Genomic DNA, 14,694 nt, shown 5'->3' with positions numbered 1-14,694 from the left:
TGATCTGGGCATCCTGGGTCCTGAGACATGGGACCAGACCGAGAAACCAGACCATTTTCTTAGGGACAGAGAAAGCCCACAGTGAGACCAATGGATGCTAGTGCTGCCATACTCTAAAGGAAAATATTTATTAGACCTGGCTCCTTTGAGTGACCTCTAAAAACATCTGTGACTTCTCTAGCCTCATCTTTCCAGCAGTTTCCAAGTGCTTGCAGCTCTGTATTCATTAGTCCACCATTTGCCTTATGGTTTTGGCTTTTGCAGCTCCTCTCCTGAACAGCCAAACCCTTCCCTTTAGCCAGCTCACCAGTAAGGCAGATTTAATATTTGTGTTTAGAACTGAATCCAAGAATTTAAATCTAATCTCACAGTGAATGACACACCCATGAGCATAAATCAGCTATGAAATACCGCTGATTTTTTTTTTAATCCCCTCCATAGTAACATCATTCAATCCATTGCCAATATTGTTCTGGAAATGTTTAAATTTTTTTTTTTTTTTTTGACAGAGAGGGAACACAAGCAGGGGGAGTGGGAGAGGGAGAAGCAGGCTTCCTGCTGAGAAGCTTGATGGGGGGCTCCGTCTCAGGACCCTGGGATCATGACCTGAGCGGAGTGCAGACGCTTGATGACTGAGCCACCCAGACACCCCTAAAAATATATTTTTTTTCATTTGCAACGTGTTACCAAGAATTCGTCACTTTCGGTTTTCTCCCAAGTCTCACCTTAAAGAAATAAAGACAAAAAAATCTTTTGTTATTATTATTATTATTATTAAGTAAAACTTAAGTTCAATGTGGGCTCAAACTCACAGACTGGGAAATGAAGAGTCTTCTGCTCTAGCCACAGGGCCAGCCAGGCACCCCTAAAAATCTTTATTTTAAAATGTATTAAAATGTAATCGGAGTGATATTAATTACCCAGCATCTCGACTGTCATACAGTGGACAAGACCTGGTGTAAAACCGATGACATGGTCACACCGGCAGATACTGTGGGAGGGGAAGAAGAGGAGGAAGGGAAACAGCTCTTCTGGGAAACAGGAAGTAGACGGAGACATTTGCTTATAAAAGGAGAAATCAGGCTGGAAGCCCTGGGGTGAAACGAAGTGAAGGGCAGATGTCCCGAGGTAGATAGCTTCTGCCTTCCTCTGAACGTTCCCTGAAAATGGCGTGCTCAGCTTACGAGAACAATGAGCAGGTAAGTTTTGTTCCAGCCGGATCGATTTTCCCCATAGGTTCCCCAGAGATGTTTCAAAGTCTTTCTAGCGTTTGCTTATGTTTCCTTCTTGCCCCAAAGCTTAGCGTCTGTCTGGGTCTAAGAAATCTCCGGTCTTGGAGTCTCTCCTCTTTACAAGTGGATTACTACTTTTCTTGCATGGAGTGTTGCTCTGAGAAAATTTGGGTGAGAGTGAAAAGGAGAAAGTAAAGATTGCCATTCCTAGGCCGAAGTAAGAGATCAGTTCTGTAGAAAGACTTAGCTGAGCAAGAGAAAAACGTAAAGAAGTAGGAATGACACGAAAAAAGACAGTGAGGAAAGGTAATGGGGGTAAGGTCAGAAAGTAAAGCGACCAGTTTGTTTTCTTTATTCCGGGACTGTCTCCTACTCGCAGATATTAAGTATGTGATGATGGTCGAGTCCTACCACTGCCCTGAGCCCCCACTTACCTCTAGAGTGGAGTCATAGTCCCCAGATAATTTTGTATGAATGTGCGCAGGAGTACTTTGAAAGAGTGTTACACAGGGGCGCCTGGCTCAGTCCGTCAGTGGAGCCTGTGTCCCTCGATCTTGGGGTTCTAAGTTCGAGCCCCATACTGGGTGTAGAGATGACTTAAAAATCAAATCTTTAAAAAAAAAAAAGTTTTACATAATGCAGGGTCAGAGTCTGAGAAGTGGGAAGCCATTTCGGGAGGGAAATGGGAAGGGCATGGCCCCATCAGATCTTTTCTGAGAAGAAAGTATTGCGTTAGGGCTGGAATGGAGTTTATTTACCTTCGGATTTGGGAGCAACCTTAAGCATAGTATACTCTGACGTGGTTCATTTAATTTTTGAGACTCAGTTACCTAATTTGTAAAATAGGAAAATGGATAAATTGCCCTGAAGGTGCAATGAGCCAACTACAGAAAGCATCTAGCACAGTATGTGTGGGCTATACTAAACCAGGAGGTGTTGGTTCCTTCCTACCTACCTATTCTCTTTCTTTTGTTAGCTCATTAGAGGAGCTTTGACTGCCCACTTGGTGCTGGGCACTGCATGTGCTGCTGTGATGGCAACAGAGTAAAAGATACATTCACTCCCCTCTGGTCCTGGAGGTAAAATAAGGCCAGTATGACAGGAGCTCAGAATGCTCAGGGGTCTTGAGCTGAGTGACAGGCAGAGGTCAGACTCCAGAAGTTTGTAGGTCACACAAGGGAGTTTTGTCTTTAACTTGAATAGCAATGAGAAGTCATTGAAGCACTTTTTATTTCATTTTGTTTTGTTTATTTATTTATTTATTTATATTTATTATTTTTTTTTAAATTTGTTTATTTGACAGACAGAGATCACAAGTAGGCAGAGAGGCAGGCAGAGAGAGAGAGAGGAGGAAGCAGGCTCCCTGCTGAGCAGAGAGCCCGATGCGGGGCCCGATCCCAGGACTCTGGGATCATGACCTGAGCCGAAGGCAGAGGCTTTGACCCACTGAGCCACCCAGGTGCCCCTGTTTTGTTTTTTTAAAAGCAAGAGAGCAGTCTGCAGAAGGAATGGTTTCAGAATGGAGTTTGGAATGATAGAAATTGTTTCTACCAATGAGAGTTGATGAGAGCTGGGATTGGGAATCATGGGAAATTATGATAGAAGGTGGGAAGGTAGGAACACATTCCATACAGATTTAGCAGATAAAATGCAAGTATTTGTTTCAGCTGAGGGAGAGGAAGGCCTTGAGGGAGGTCGTTTCCCCAAACTTGAGACACATCCTTTCATTGACATCCACCTGTAAATCTACTTTTGTCCATTTCCTTATTGTTTCTCTACCATTTTTTATTTTTAAAAAATTTTATTTATTTATTTATTTGAGAGAAAGAGCGAGCGCAAGCGAGGGAGAAGCAGAGGAAGAGGGAGAAGCCGGCTCTCGGCTCTCTGCTGAGTGGGGAGCCTGACATACAGCTCAGTCCCAGGACCCTGGGTTCATAACAGGGCAGGCACTTAAGTGACTGAGCCACCCAGACACCCGTCTTACCATTTTTAAAAATTTAAATTATTAAAATGTTTTCTGCACCCAATGTGTGACTCAAACTCACAACCTCCAGACCAAGAGTCACACACCCCATGGACTGAGCTAGCCGGGAAACCCTGTTTCTCTTATTTAATGAAGAGTCTGCTCATCAACATTAAATTCAAGGAATCGCTGTTGAGTCTTCTCTCCAGCCGCCTATTGGTTTCTGAGTTTCTTATTAATAGTGCTTTGAATGTAAGCAGTTTAGTTGTATGGCATTAAATGAGAATCCTTGATTGATCTTCCCTTTCCAGAATTTCTCTGAGGAGGCAGTAGAGGAAGAAAGTGTGATTCTCACATTGGTTCCAGTGAGTGAGGAGCCTAATGAAGAACATCAAATGGAACCAAGTGTTTCTTCAACTTCAGAAATCAGCCTTATGATGCCTGGGTCAAGTGATAAAGGTATGAAGTCATGGATTGCTCAGTTTGCTGCTTCCCCAGCTCTGGGAAGCTCAGGAAAATGATTTCTTTCTCTCTCTCTCTCTCTCTTTTTTTTTTTTTTAAAGATTTTATTTATTTATTTGACAGACAGAGATCACAAGTAGGCAGAGAAACAGACTGAAACATAGAGAGAGGAAGAAGCAAGCTCCCCGCCCAGCAGAGAGCATGATGTGGGGCTCGATCCTAGGACCTGAGATCACGAGCTGAGCTGAAGGCAGAGGCTTAACCCACTGAGCCACACAGGTGCCCCTGATTTCTCTTTCTTATCCTTTAACTGTACAACACAAATCTTAAATCTCACCTTGATTACCTGGGTATGAGAGTTCTCAAACTCCCACACTTTTCAATTGCTGGGCACCATGCCTTGCTTTTAAGACACAAAAAAAGGGGCGTGTGGAGTACTTTGAACAGAGCGTGGTTATTACAGTAAAGGAAAGGAATTCATGATTCCCAACCCATGAAGCTCAATCTTGTCTTTGTTTTGGTTGACACATATTTTATACACCTTTTGTAAAGAGAAATGATTTTTTCCAGCTTTGAAATATAATCCACTGGTAACCCTATGTAATCTTAAGGTGTACAGTGTGATGATTGATACACATTTACATTGCCAAATGATTACCCAAATAAGGTTAAGTAGCATAGCCAGGGTGCCTGGGTGGCGCAGTCAGTGAAGCATCTGCCTTTGGCTCAGGTCATGATCCCAGGATCCTGGGATTGAGTCCCATGTCGGGCTCCCTGCTCAACAAGAAGCCTGCTTCTCCCCCACCCCCACCCCCGCCACTTGCCCTGCTTGTGTTTCATCTCTTGCTGTGTCTCTCTCTGTCAAATAAATAAATAAAAATCTTTAAAATGAATGAATGAATGAATGGATAACATCCATCACCTCACATAGTTCCCTACTCCCACCACATCCTGTGGTGATTAAATATTTGCTCTCAGTAACTTTATTTTGAGAGAGAGAGAGAGAGCGAGCACGCGTGCATACATGTGAGTGAGTGCATGTTGAGGGGGATGAGGGCCAGAGGGTGAGAGGGAGAATCTCTTTGTTGTTGTTGTTTTTTTAAATATTTTATTTATTTATTTGTCAGAGAGCGAGCAAGCAAGCCCAGTGCAGGGGGAGCAGCAGGCAGAGGGAGAAGCAGTTTCCCCACTGAGCAAGGACCCTGATGTGGGACTTGATCTCAGGACCCTGGGATCATGACCTGAGCTGAAGGCAGACACTTAACCAACTGAGCCACCCAGGTGTCCCAAGAGAGAGAATCTTAAGTAGGCTCCCTGCTCAGCACAGGGCATGATATGGGGCTCAATCTTACGACCTTGAGATCATGACCTGAAACAGAATCAAGTGTTGGTTAAGACACTTAACCGACTGAGCCATTCAGGGACCCCTGCTCTCAGCAACTTTGAAACATACTGCATAATATTGTTAACAGTAGTCACTATGCTATAAATGAGATCCCCAGAACTTACTCATATAGCTGAAAATTTGTTCCCTTTGATTAGTATCTCCTCAGATTAGTATTTTGCTTGGTAAATAATTACTGATCAAATATCTAGCAGCTTTTAATGTCACGACCCTTTAAATCTGTTCTTAGTATTTCACATAAGGGCATCAGATCTGTATTTTCAGAATGATTTTATTTTCTGGGCCAAGAATGAGGACTTCAACACATAGTAAACAGTGACAGGTTACACCTGAGGAGAGTAAGGTGAGATGGGGTGCTGACGAGAAGGAGGTAGGCTGATGGAATGCAGTATTGTTGGTGGCTGGGTGATTTCTGTAGGGACAGCTCATATTTTTGGTCCCAAATCTAGACATTTTGGAGTAGCAATCCAATTTAATGTTTTATGCAGGTGGCTATTGGTGGTTATAAAAAACAAGATTTAGAATTATAAAATGGAGGGGTGCCTGGGTGTCTCAGTGGGTTAAGCCTCTGCCTTCGGCTCAGGTTATGATCTCAGGGTCCTGGGATTGGCCCCTGCATCGGGCTCTCTGCTCAGCAGGGAACCTGCTTCCCCCTCTCTTTCTGCCTACCTCTGCCTGCTTGTGACCTTTCTCTCACACTCTCTCCTCTTTCTCTGTTAAATAAATAAATAAAATCTTTAAAAAAAAAAAAAGAATCATAAAATGGAGGTTGGATTCCCAGGTCTGCCATTTTAATGGAGATGTGATCTTGGGTAAGTCATTTAATTACAGAATCTATTACTTGTAATAGAAGAAAAATACTTGATGTGTGTGTGTATAAATTGGGTTGTAAGAAATTAGCAAGAACTTTGTTAAATTGTCATCTTAAAAATTAAATTATCACTATTTTGATTACCTTCTTTTCTCAGTTTTTCATCCTCAGATAAATGAACAATTCAAGTTTTGTCCAAAACATAGTTGTAATATGCAAGTCCTTCCCTTACCAACCAGTTTGCCTTCATTTAATAAAGTACGTTGGGACACTTTGCGGGACTGGTGCCAACAACTGAATTTGAGCACGGATGGCCGGGTAAGTGCACTGGTGGGAAACTGCTGCACAGAGCAAGTGTGGAGAGCTTTGCCAGTTTGTAATTTTCATTTCCCCTTTTAATGTCCTTAGAAAATAGAGGTTTATATGAGGCTCCAGAAACATGCTTACCCTGAAATAAACCAGGTGAGTAAGGAGTATGGTGAGAATGGAAAGGTAAGTTCTGATTGTGAATTGTTCCTTCTGTTTCACCATTTCTATAAATGTTGTATCTCTTAGGCAGATTTCTCAACCAGGGCTATTGACATTTTGGATAAAGAAGATGTTGTATATATAATGCAAAGGAATATTATTCAGCCATTAAAAAGAAAGAAATATTTGCCATGTATGACAATATGGATCGACCTACAGGGTATTCAGATAAGTCAGAGAAACAAATACATGATTTCACTTACATGTGGAATCTAAAAACAAACAAAACAGAAGCGAAGTCACAGAAACCGGGAATGATCTGGAGGTTGCCTGATGGAGAAGTTTGGGGGGATGGACAGAATAAGGAATAGGAATTAAAAGATACTAACTTCCAGTTATAAAGTAAGTAAGACATTGAGGATGCAGTGTACAGCATAGGGAATATAGTCAGTCATATTATAACTAAACTTTGTATGGTGACAGATGGTAGCTAGACTTACAGTGATCATTTGGTAATATATATAAATGTTGAATCAGCATGTTTTACACCCGAAACTAATAAAATACTGTATGTGAACTCTACTTCAATTAAAAAAAAAGACTGGACATTTTGGTCTAAATACCTTGTTTTGGTTGGGGTGGGGAGTTGTCTCATGCATTTTAGGCCTAAACATCCCTGGCCTCTACTCACTAAATGTCGTGGCAATGTCTTCTGCTTTCCCCAATCCCACACCCTCAGTTTTAACAATTAGAAATTTCTCTTAGTTGCTCAAAGGGAACTAATAATCTTAAGTATATCCTACACTTAACACATATGGGTCAATGTATTAAAAAATGATAAAATTGACACAAAACACAAAAGTCTTCAGGGCAGTAGCACTTCTCTGAAACCTCACCATGAATCCCATTTGCAGAGTATTCCTGAAACATCACCAGAAGCTAAATTGCAGTCATGTTCAAGGAAAGGCAAGATGGTGGCCAAGAAAGCAAGGCTTTGGAAAAGTTGTAAGAAGAGTGAGAGAGAGGAGGGGATTAATGCAGTCGAGGTGGTAACATCAGCACAGGAAGGCATGTTGGCAGCATGGTCAAGAATTGCTGCGAGAGCCAGTCAGTCCAAGTCTGTGAATTCACGTTCCATTCCTGCTTCTGTTGAGACCTTTCTGCTGCAAGCCTCTGGTAAGATCACCTTAAAAGAGTGAGCACTGGGTGGGGCTGGCTGGCTCAGTCCGTAGAGCATGCAAACTCTAGATCTCATGGATCATGAACTCAAGCCCCACATTGGGTACAGAGCCTACTTCCAAAAAAAAAAAAAAAAGACCGAGGGGTATTCCAGAGAAATAAGTCCTCCACTGAAAAGCAGTAAAAGGGAAAGAGCTAAAGTATTGTAGATTGGATAGGAGATTTACATAGGAGTTATCCTTTCATTGACAGGTAGTCGAGTTTTGCATGGATCAATAATGTCTAAGCTAAATGATTGAGTGGTGACCCTTTCTCAGCAAAAATTCAAGGTGGGAAGAAAGCATAATCTGATAATGTGGTCAACCACAGTCTGAGGCCTTCCCCTTCTCTCCCTCCTTCAGGGCTGTTGTAACACTCAATAAGCATGTGTGTGTTAGAACTGAACAATTTCCGTTCAGATCCTTACTTCCTAGGTCTCTGGCATTGGTGCATTAGCTTAAGCCGTGGTATCCTGATTTACACAGTGATGATGGCAACTGTTGTGCTTCATAGAATGATTTTGAGACTTAGAAGATACAATTTGGCACTTTAAAAGCCCTCATAAGGGATCTGGGGAGTAACTTAGCTCCACTTTGGGCCAGCTCTGGCTCCTGAATGTCATATTTCTGTTTTCATCTCCCGTAAACACCATCTCAGGCCAGCGCAAAGTCCCCTTCCTTCTTTTTGGCTTGAATTCTTTCCCACTCTTCTTCTTATCAGAAGTGATCTTGATTTTTTTATATGCAGGGCTGATGTTCACTCACAAGAAATCCAGCCAGAGGGAAGACAGGGAATGTAAATGGGCCTGCTGTCTGCTCCCCACACTGCACCCCCATCTGTGAGAGGAGTGGGCACCTCTTGCTTATTTGCACAAGCACTGTGCAGTCCCGGAGCTGTTTCTGGAGGACCGAGGTCCCAGAGAAGACAGCTCTTTCCGATTCTCGTTAATGTGCTGTATGAGCTAGTAGCATCCCACATATGCTAAATCAGCCTTTTAGTTCCTATTCATTCAGCAGTTATTAAGCACCTACTGTGATCCATGAGTGTGCTTAGCCTCCAGCTGCACTGTGCTAAACACACAGTTTCTCCTCCTGTCTTAGAATGGAGAGAGATTTTACAGATATGTAAGCCCCCAGTGACGGCTCCTTTCTCTAAGTTTCATACATTTGTTATCTGTAGGACTTCGCTTTTTCTCAAATATCCCATCTTCCCAATTAGAATGTTCCTTAGGCTTTTATTTTATTTTTTTTAAAGATTTTATTTGAGAGAGAGAGCGAGAGTGTTGCGTGCACACAGACTCAGAAGCAAGGTGGGAGTTGGGAAGGAGGGAGAGGGGGCAGAGGGAGAGAGAGAAGCAGACACCCTGCTGAGCAGATAGAGGGCTCCATCCTAGGACCCTGAGATCAAGACCTGAGCCCAAGTCAGAGGCCTAACCGACTGAGCCACCCAGGTACTCTGTTCCTTAGACTCGGTTAAGCAGAGATCCTTTTGCCTGTTTTGTGTAGTTGAGGCAATGTAATATAATGGTTGGGCCAATGGGCTATGAATCAGAATATCTTATCCATGTCTTGGTCTGGAAAAGTTATATTTAACATAAGCTATGCTACCTGACCTGCAAATAAAAGTAAAAGGTAAATATTAATAATGCTCTTAAGAATAAACGTATTCATCCATGTAAACCACTTAGCAAAATCTTAAGAGACAGAGCAACCATTCCCAAAATTGTTACCTCTTGCACTATATAATTTGTGAAGTCAGATTGTAGCATCTTCGGTGTACATTTTTCTTACTTTTCATTCAGTTGATTAAGAGACTATAAGGGTAGAATTGAGAGTGACTCGCTGAGGGGTTGGGTGAGGGCGCTCTCACTTGATCTTTGCTGTTTGTGTTTGCTTCCCTTTCTCTCCTCAGGTGTCCGGTGGTGTGTGGTCCATGGCAGACCTCTCTTGGCAGACACACAAGGTTGGGTTCGCCTGCAATTTCATGCAGGTCAGGCCTGGGTGCCTGATACTCCCAAAAGGATGATCTCTCTCTTCCTGTTACCCGCCTGCACTTTCCCACCCCCAGGCCTAGAAGACAACATGTTATGCCCTGAATGTGTGAAGAGGTAACCCTTAAGTATTTTTCTAAGTGTGGCACACAGCAAAGGAGATGTCTGGATAGGTTTCTGAATAATTTAGTAGGAGAATGCAGAAGGCAGTGTGCTGTTTTCTTAATTTGCCATATAGATCAGGCAAAAATAGGAAGCAGAAAATTGAGTGGTGGATTAGAACTCCGGTAAATGTAGCTTCTTAGAAACTTCAACAAAGTATCCAAGTTAGGACCTTAACTGCCTCCATTTTAGAGACATGTTTTAAGGAAAAAAATAAAAATACATAAAAGACTTGGAGTTCAAATACAAGATTCTTTCCTGGGGATACACAAATTAGAAAGATAAAATCCGGGGCGCCTGAGTGGCTCAGTGGGTTGAGGCCTCTGCGTTCGGCTCAGGTCATGATCCCAGGGTCCTGGGATCAAGCCCCGCATTGGGCACTCTGCTCGGCGGGGAGCCTGCTTCCCCTTCTCTCTCTGCCTGTCTCTCTGCCTACTTGTGATTTCTGTCTGTGAAATGAATAAATGAATAATCTTTAAAAAAAAAAAAAAGAAAGAAAGATAAAATCCATGTAGCACTCGAGAATGAAAAGGAGTAGGAGATGTTGTGAAAGTGTAGGGTAGTACCTATATTGGGGTAGCTTAGAGAAACTTCCCAAAGGATTACATGTACTGAGAGAAGGTTTACCATTTGGAAAGTAATAATTAGGGTGGCCTAACTAGTGGAAATAGCCCATACAAATACATGGAAGTCAAATATGACATACTTAGAAATTGCAAATAGGTAAATATGTCTGAAGCTTATATGACAAATAAGTGGGAAAAGGGAGGAGCAGACCAAGTTTTATATCTATATAAAAGTTCTTTTTTTCCCACAAGTTTTCTATCTATATAAAAGTACTCTCTCACACTCTCTCTTTAAAAAAAAAAAAAAATTATTTGTCAGCAAAAGCAGGGAGAATGGAGGGAGAGGGAGAAACAGGCTCCCTCCTGAGCAAGGACCCCTGTGCAGGATTGGAGTCTATGACCCTGAGATCATGACCTGAGCTGAAGGTAGACGCTTAAACTACTGAGCCACCCAGGCGTCCCTAAAAGGTCTCATATTATCCTGTGGCACTTAATTTCTTAGTCCCTTAGGGACATGGACTCCTTTGAGAATATAACTGTATACTCACCATCCAGGGAAATTTACATTGAGTATACACATAAGCTCTGCTTCAGATTTTTTTTTTAAAGATTTTATTTATTTATTTGACAGAGAGAAATCACAAGTAGATGGAGAGGCAGGCAGAGAGAGAGGGAAGCAGGCTCCCTGCTGAGCAGAGAGCCCGATGCGGGACTTGATCCCAGGACCCTGAGATCATGACCTGAGCCGAAGGCAGTGGCTTAACCCACTGAGCCACCCAGGCGCCCTCTGCTTCAGATTTTATATCAACCATAGCACTCCTGATGTTTGAATACAAAATTCAGTTTTTGACAATGGAATGGGGTGGAGGTAATAGGAGAGTAGAGGAAACCTCAGGCTCTTTTAAAGGAAGTAGATTGAAATCTTGCAACAGAAACTAAATTTGAAGGTAAGAGATTACTACAATAATTCTGGAAAGATGCAGTCTGTGAGCTTGGCAAAGAATTTAAAGAGGAATGGAACAAATGTAAGGGATGTAGGCATGCAGGGAACAGTTTTTATCTTATTAGATGGAAAGGTAGAGTGCAGTTCAGTGGCCAGGAATGTGATACATGCTGGCCAGGAGTCTAGAATTCTGGGAGAAGTACAGGGTGTAGAGAAGCACAGTTGGGAATCTTTATCCTATAAATTATCCATGGGATTATGTAGAGGAAAGAACCTAAGAGAGAATCAGCATATCAGTGGCAGGTGAGAAATGGAGACTGCAAAAGTATAGGTAGATGCTGAAATAGAAGTGGAAAAAGGAAGCAGTGGGCAGAGTTTCAGAGGGAAGTGGTTTGGCAGTGAGACAGCCGTGTAAGACTATGGTTAACGCAGTGCTGTTAGGAATGTCAGTTTAGGATACCATTGGTGGTCTTTTGGAGAGTATGTTGAGAGGGGCAATAGAAACAGAGTAGGGTAGGTTTTTTTTTTTTAAAGATTTTATTTATTTATTTGACAGATCACAGGTAGGCGGAGAGGCAGGCGGGGGATGGGGGGTGGGCAGGCATCCTGCTGAGCAAAGCTGATGCGGGGCTCCATCCCAGGCCCCAGGATCATGACCCAAGCCAAAGGCAGAGGCTTTAACCCACTGAGTCACCCAGGTGCCCCTTGTGTTTTTTGTTTTTTTAAAAATTTATTAGACAGCGAGAGGGAACACAAGCAGGGAATGGGAGAGGGAGAAGCAGGCTTGCTGCTGAGCAGGGAGTCCAATGCAGGGCTTCATCCCAGGACCCTGGGATCATAACCTGAGCCAAAGGCAGACGCTTAATGACTGAGCCACCCAGGCGCCCCAGAATAGGGTTGTTTTAAGTTGGGAGTAGAACATGTGAAAAACTAGGAACAGAACATACTTAATAATCTGTTCTGCACGAGTGAAGAATGAGATAGTAGTTGAGGCGGAAATATTAAGGGAGCTTTTTGCTTCCGTCCTTCCTTCTTTTCTCCCTTCCTGGCTTTTTTCTTTTCTTGTTTCTTTCTAGTGATAAATGGGAAAACCACGATTGAGTACGAAGAGAGAAGGGATGTGGGAAGAAGCTGCAGGAAGAAAAGGGAAAGTGTAAATATAAAGGAAGTGGCGCTGGGCTGCCTGGTTGGTTCAGCTGGTAGAGTGTGCTGCTCTTGATCTTGGAAGTCATGAGTTTCAGCCCCGCGTTGGGTGTAAAGATTACTTACAAATGAGTAAACAAATGTTGAAAATAAGTAAAGGAAGTGGAACCGATTGGAGAAAAAGAAGAGCCTGATATTAAGTGGACAATCCAGTTCCCTTTCTTTACGACATAAAGTATTTTTACCCACTGTTCTTAGGTGGTGAGGCCAGCTACTAAGGAACTCCAGAAGTGGATTCTACATTTATTGTACTTGGTATGGGATGGTCTGTCTTATTCTTAAGAATTTTCCCAAAATTCTTTACTAAATTTCTTTACAGAAATAAGAAGATGATGAAAAGATTAATTGCACTGGGGAAGGAAAAGCGACCTCGTTTGAATAGACCAACATCTTTCCCTTTGGATGGGCCATATCTTAATAAAGAATAAGTGGTGGAGAGCCCACAGCTACCATTGACTTGCCTCCCAGTGACTGGTTGCTGCACTCTGTCCTAGCCGACCTTCGTGTTTGTGGCTTGATAGGTTGAGTACAGATGGGACTGTCCGGATTCTGTACTTGACATCTGCCAAGAAGTGACTGCTACTGCTGCTTTGAGCATTTGGTTCTATAGAATTTAAATCAGTTCTGCTTTAATTAATAACTTTTTTAAAGTTTTAGGTTTTCAGAAAAATTGAGCAGAAAGTGCAGCGTTCTGAAATACTGCTCCAGCCCTTTCCCCTACTATTAGCAGCCTGCACCAGAGTGGCACAGTTGTTGAACCTACGTTGACTATCGTTACCACTCAAAGCCCATAGTTCACAACAGGTTCACTTTTTGTGTCATATAGTCAAGGGCCTTGACAAGTAGATCATGACCACCTGCATCCTCACCATTACAGTGTCATCAGAATAGCTTCCCTGCTCTAAAATTTTCTCATTCCGTCTGTTTAACATGCTCTTAGCTCCTGATCACTCTGCAGCTTTGCCTTTTCTAGAATGTCATATGTTTGGAATCATATTTGGAATCATTTGGAATCTAATTCCACAGCAATATGCATTTAAGATTCCACCTTTTCATGGCTTAGTATTCCACTTAGTGCTAAATAGCCCATTGCCTGCATGTTCCTCATTCCCATATTAAGTCATCCAGGCTGCCCCCATCTTGAGCAATTATGAGGAAAGCTGCCGTAAACAGCTGTGTGTAGGTTGTCTCAGCATACGTTTTCAGCTTAGGTAACTACCAGGGAGCATGATTGCTGGATCATGGGGTGAAAGTGTGTTCAGTTTTACAAGAAACTGGCAATCTGTCTCCAAGAGGGGCTGGTATTTTGTGTTCCCACCAGCAATGATTGAGGGTTCTCGTTGCTGTAGTTCCTTACCAGCATTTGGTAGTGTCAGTGCTCTAGATCTTGGCCGTCCTAATGGGTGTGTGGAAACATCTCATCTTTTTTTTTTTTTTTTTTAAGATTTTATTTGTCAGGGAGAGAGGGAGCACAGGCAGACAGAACGGCAGGCCGAGGCAGAGGGAGAAGCAGGCTCCCTGCTGAGCAAGGAGCCCGATGTGGGACTCGATCCCAGGACGCTGGGATCATGACCTGAGCCAAAGGCAGCTGCTTAACCAACTGAGCCACCCAGGCATCCCGAAACATCTCATCTTAATTTGCGGTTCCCCAGTGACCTGAAATGTGTAGTATACCATATGCTTATTTGTCATCTGTATATCTGGTAAAGTATCCAGCCAGGTTTTTTGCCTATTTTTTCATCTGGTTCACTTTCTTATGGTTGGGTTCTTTTATATTTTGAGTGAATATATTTATTGGATAAGTCTTAAGATATTTTTCCTAGTCTGTGGCTTGTCTAACTCTATCAATTTGTATATTTAAATCACTGACACTGATATAAATGGCTTAATATCTGTATTTGCTTTCGATGCCCTTTTTTATGTATTACAAGTTTTTAATCAATAAGCTCTTAAGGCTATATGGCTACTGTTACAATCTTTTTAAAAATTGAAGTAAGGTTGACAGAATACTACATTAGTTTCAGGTATACAACATAGTGATTCGACATTACATACGTTACAAAATGCTCACTAGGAGAAGTTACAAAATGCTCATTTGTCACCATTCAGGGTTATTTTAATATTACTGATTATATTCCCTAGGCTGTACTTCTTATTTCTATATGACTTTTTTTTTTAATAACTGAAAGTTTGTACCTCTTTTTTTAAGTTTTTTTCTTACTTATTTGACAGAGAAATAACAAGTAGGCAGAGAGGCAGACAGAGAGGAGG

General features: G+C 42.3%; 1 protein-coding gene across 1 annotated transcript; it reads left to right on the top strand.

Annotated features, from left to right (window-relative positions):
* The first annotated feature begins 1,166 nt into the window (after positions 1–1,166).
* DPPA2 (developmental pluripotency associated 2) lies at positions 1,167–12,851 on the top strand. The gene is made up of 7 exons (XM_013064867.2): positions 1,167–1,199; positions 3,507–3,654; positions 6,031–6,191; positions 6,282–6,335; positions 7,256–7,517; positions 9,471–9,666; positions 12,743–12,851. The coding sequence occupies exons 1-7, from the start codon at positions 1,167–1,169 to the stop codon at positions 12,849–12,851; spliced, it is 963 nt and encodes a 320-aa protein (XP_012920321.1).
* Positions 12,852–14,694: the final 1,843 nt, after the last annotated feature.

The sequence above is a fragment of the Mustela putorius genome, unplaced genomic scaffold, assembly GCF_011764305.1.
Source record: "Mustela putorius furo isolate JIRA1106 unplaced genomic scaffold, ASM1176430v1.1 tig00003834_pilon_pilon_pilon, whole genome shotgun sequence".
Lineage (NCBI taxonomy): Eukaryota > Metazoa > Chordata > Mammalia > Carnivora > Mustelidae > Mustela > Mustela putorius.
The sequence above is the reverse complement of the archived record's forward strand: the minus strand, read 5'-3'. Positions and strand labels throughout refer to the sequence as shown.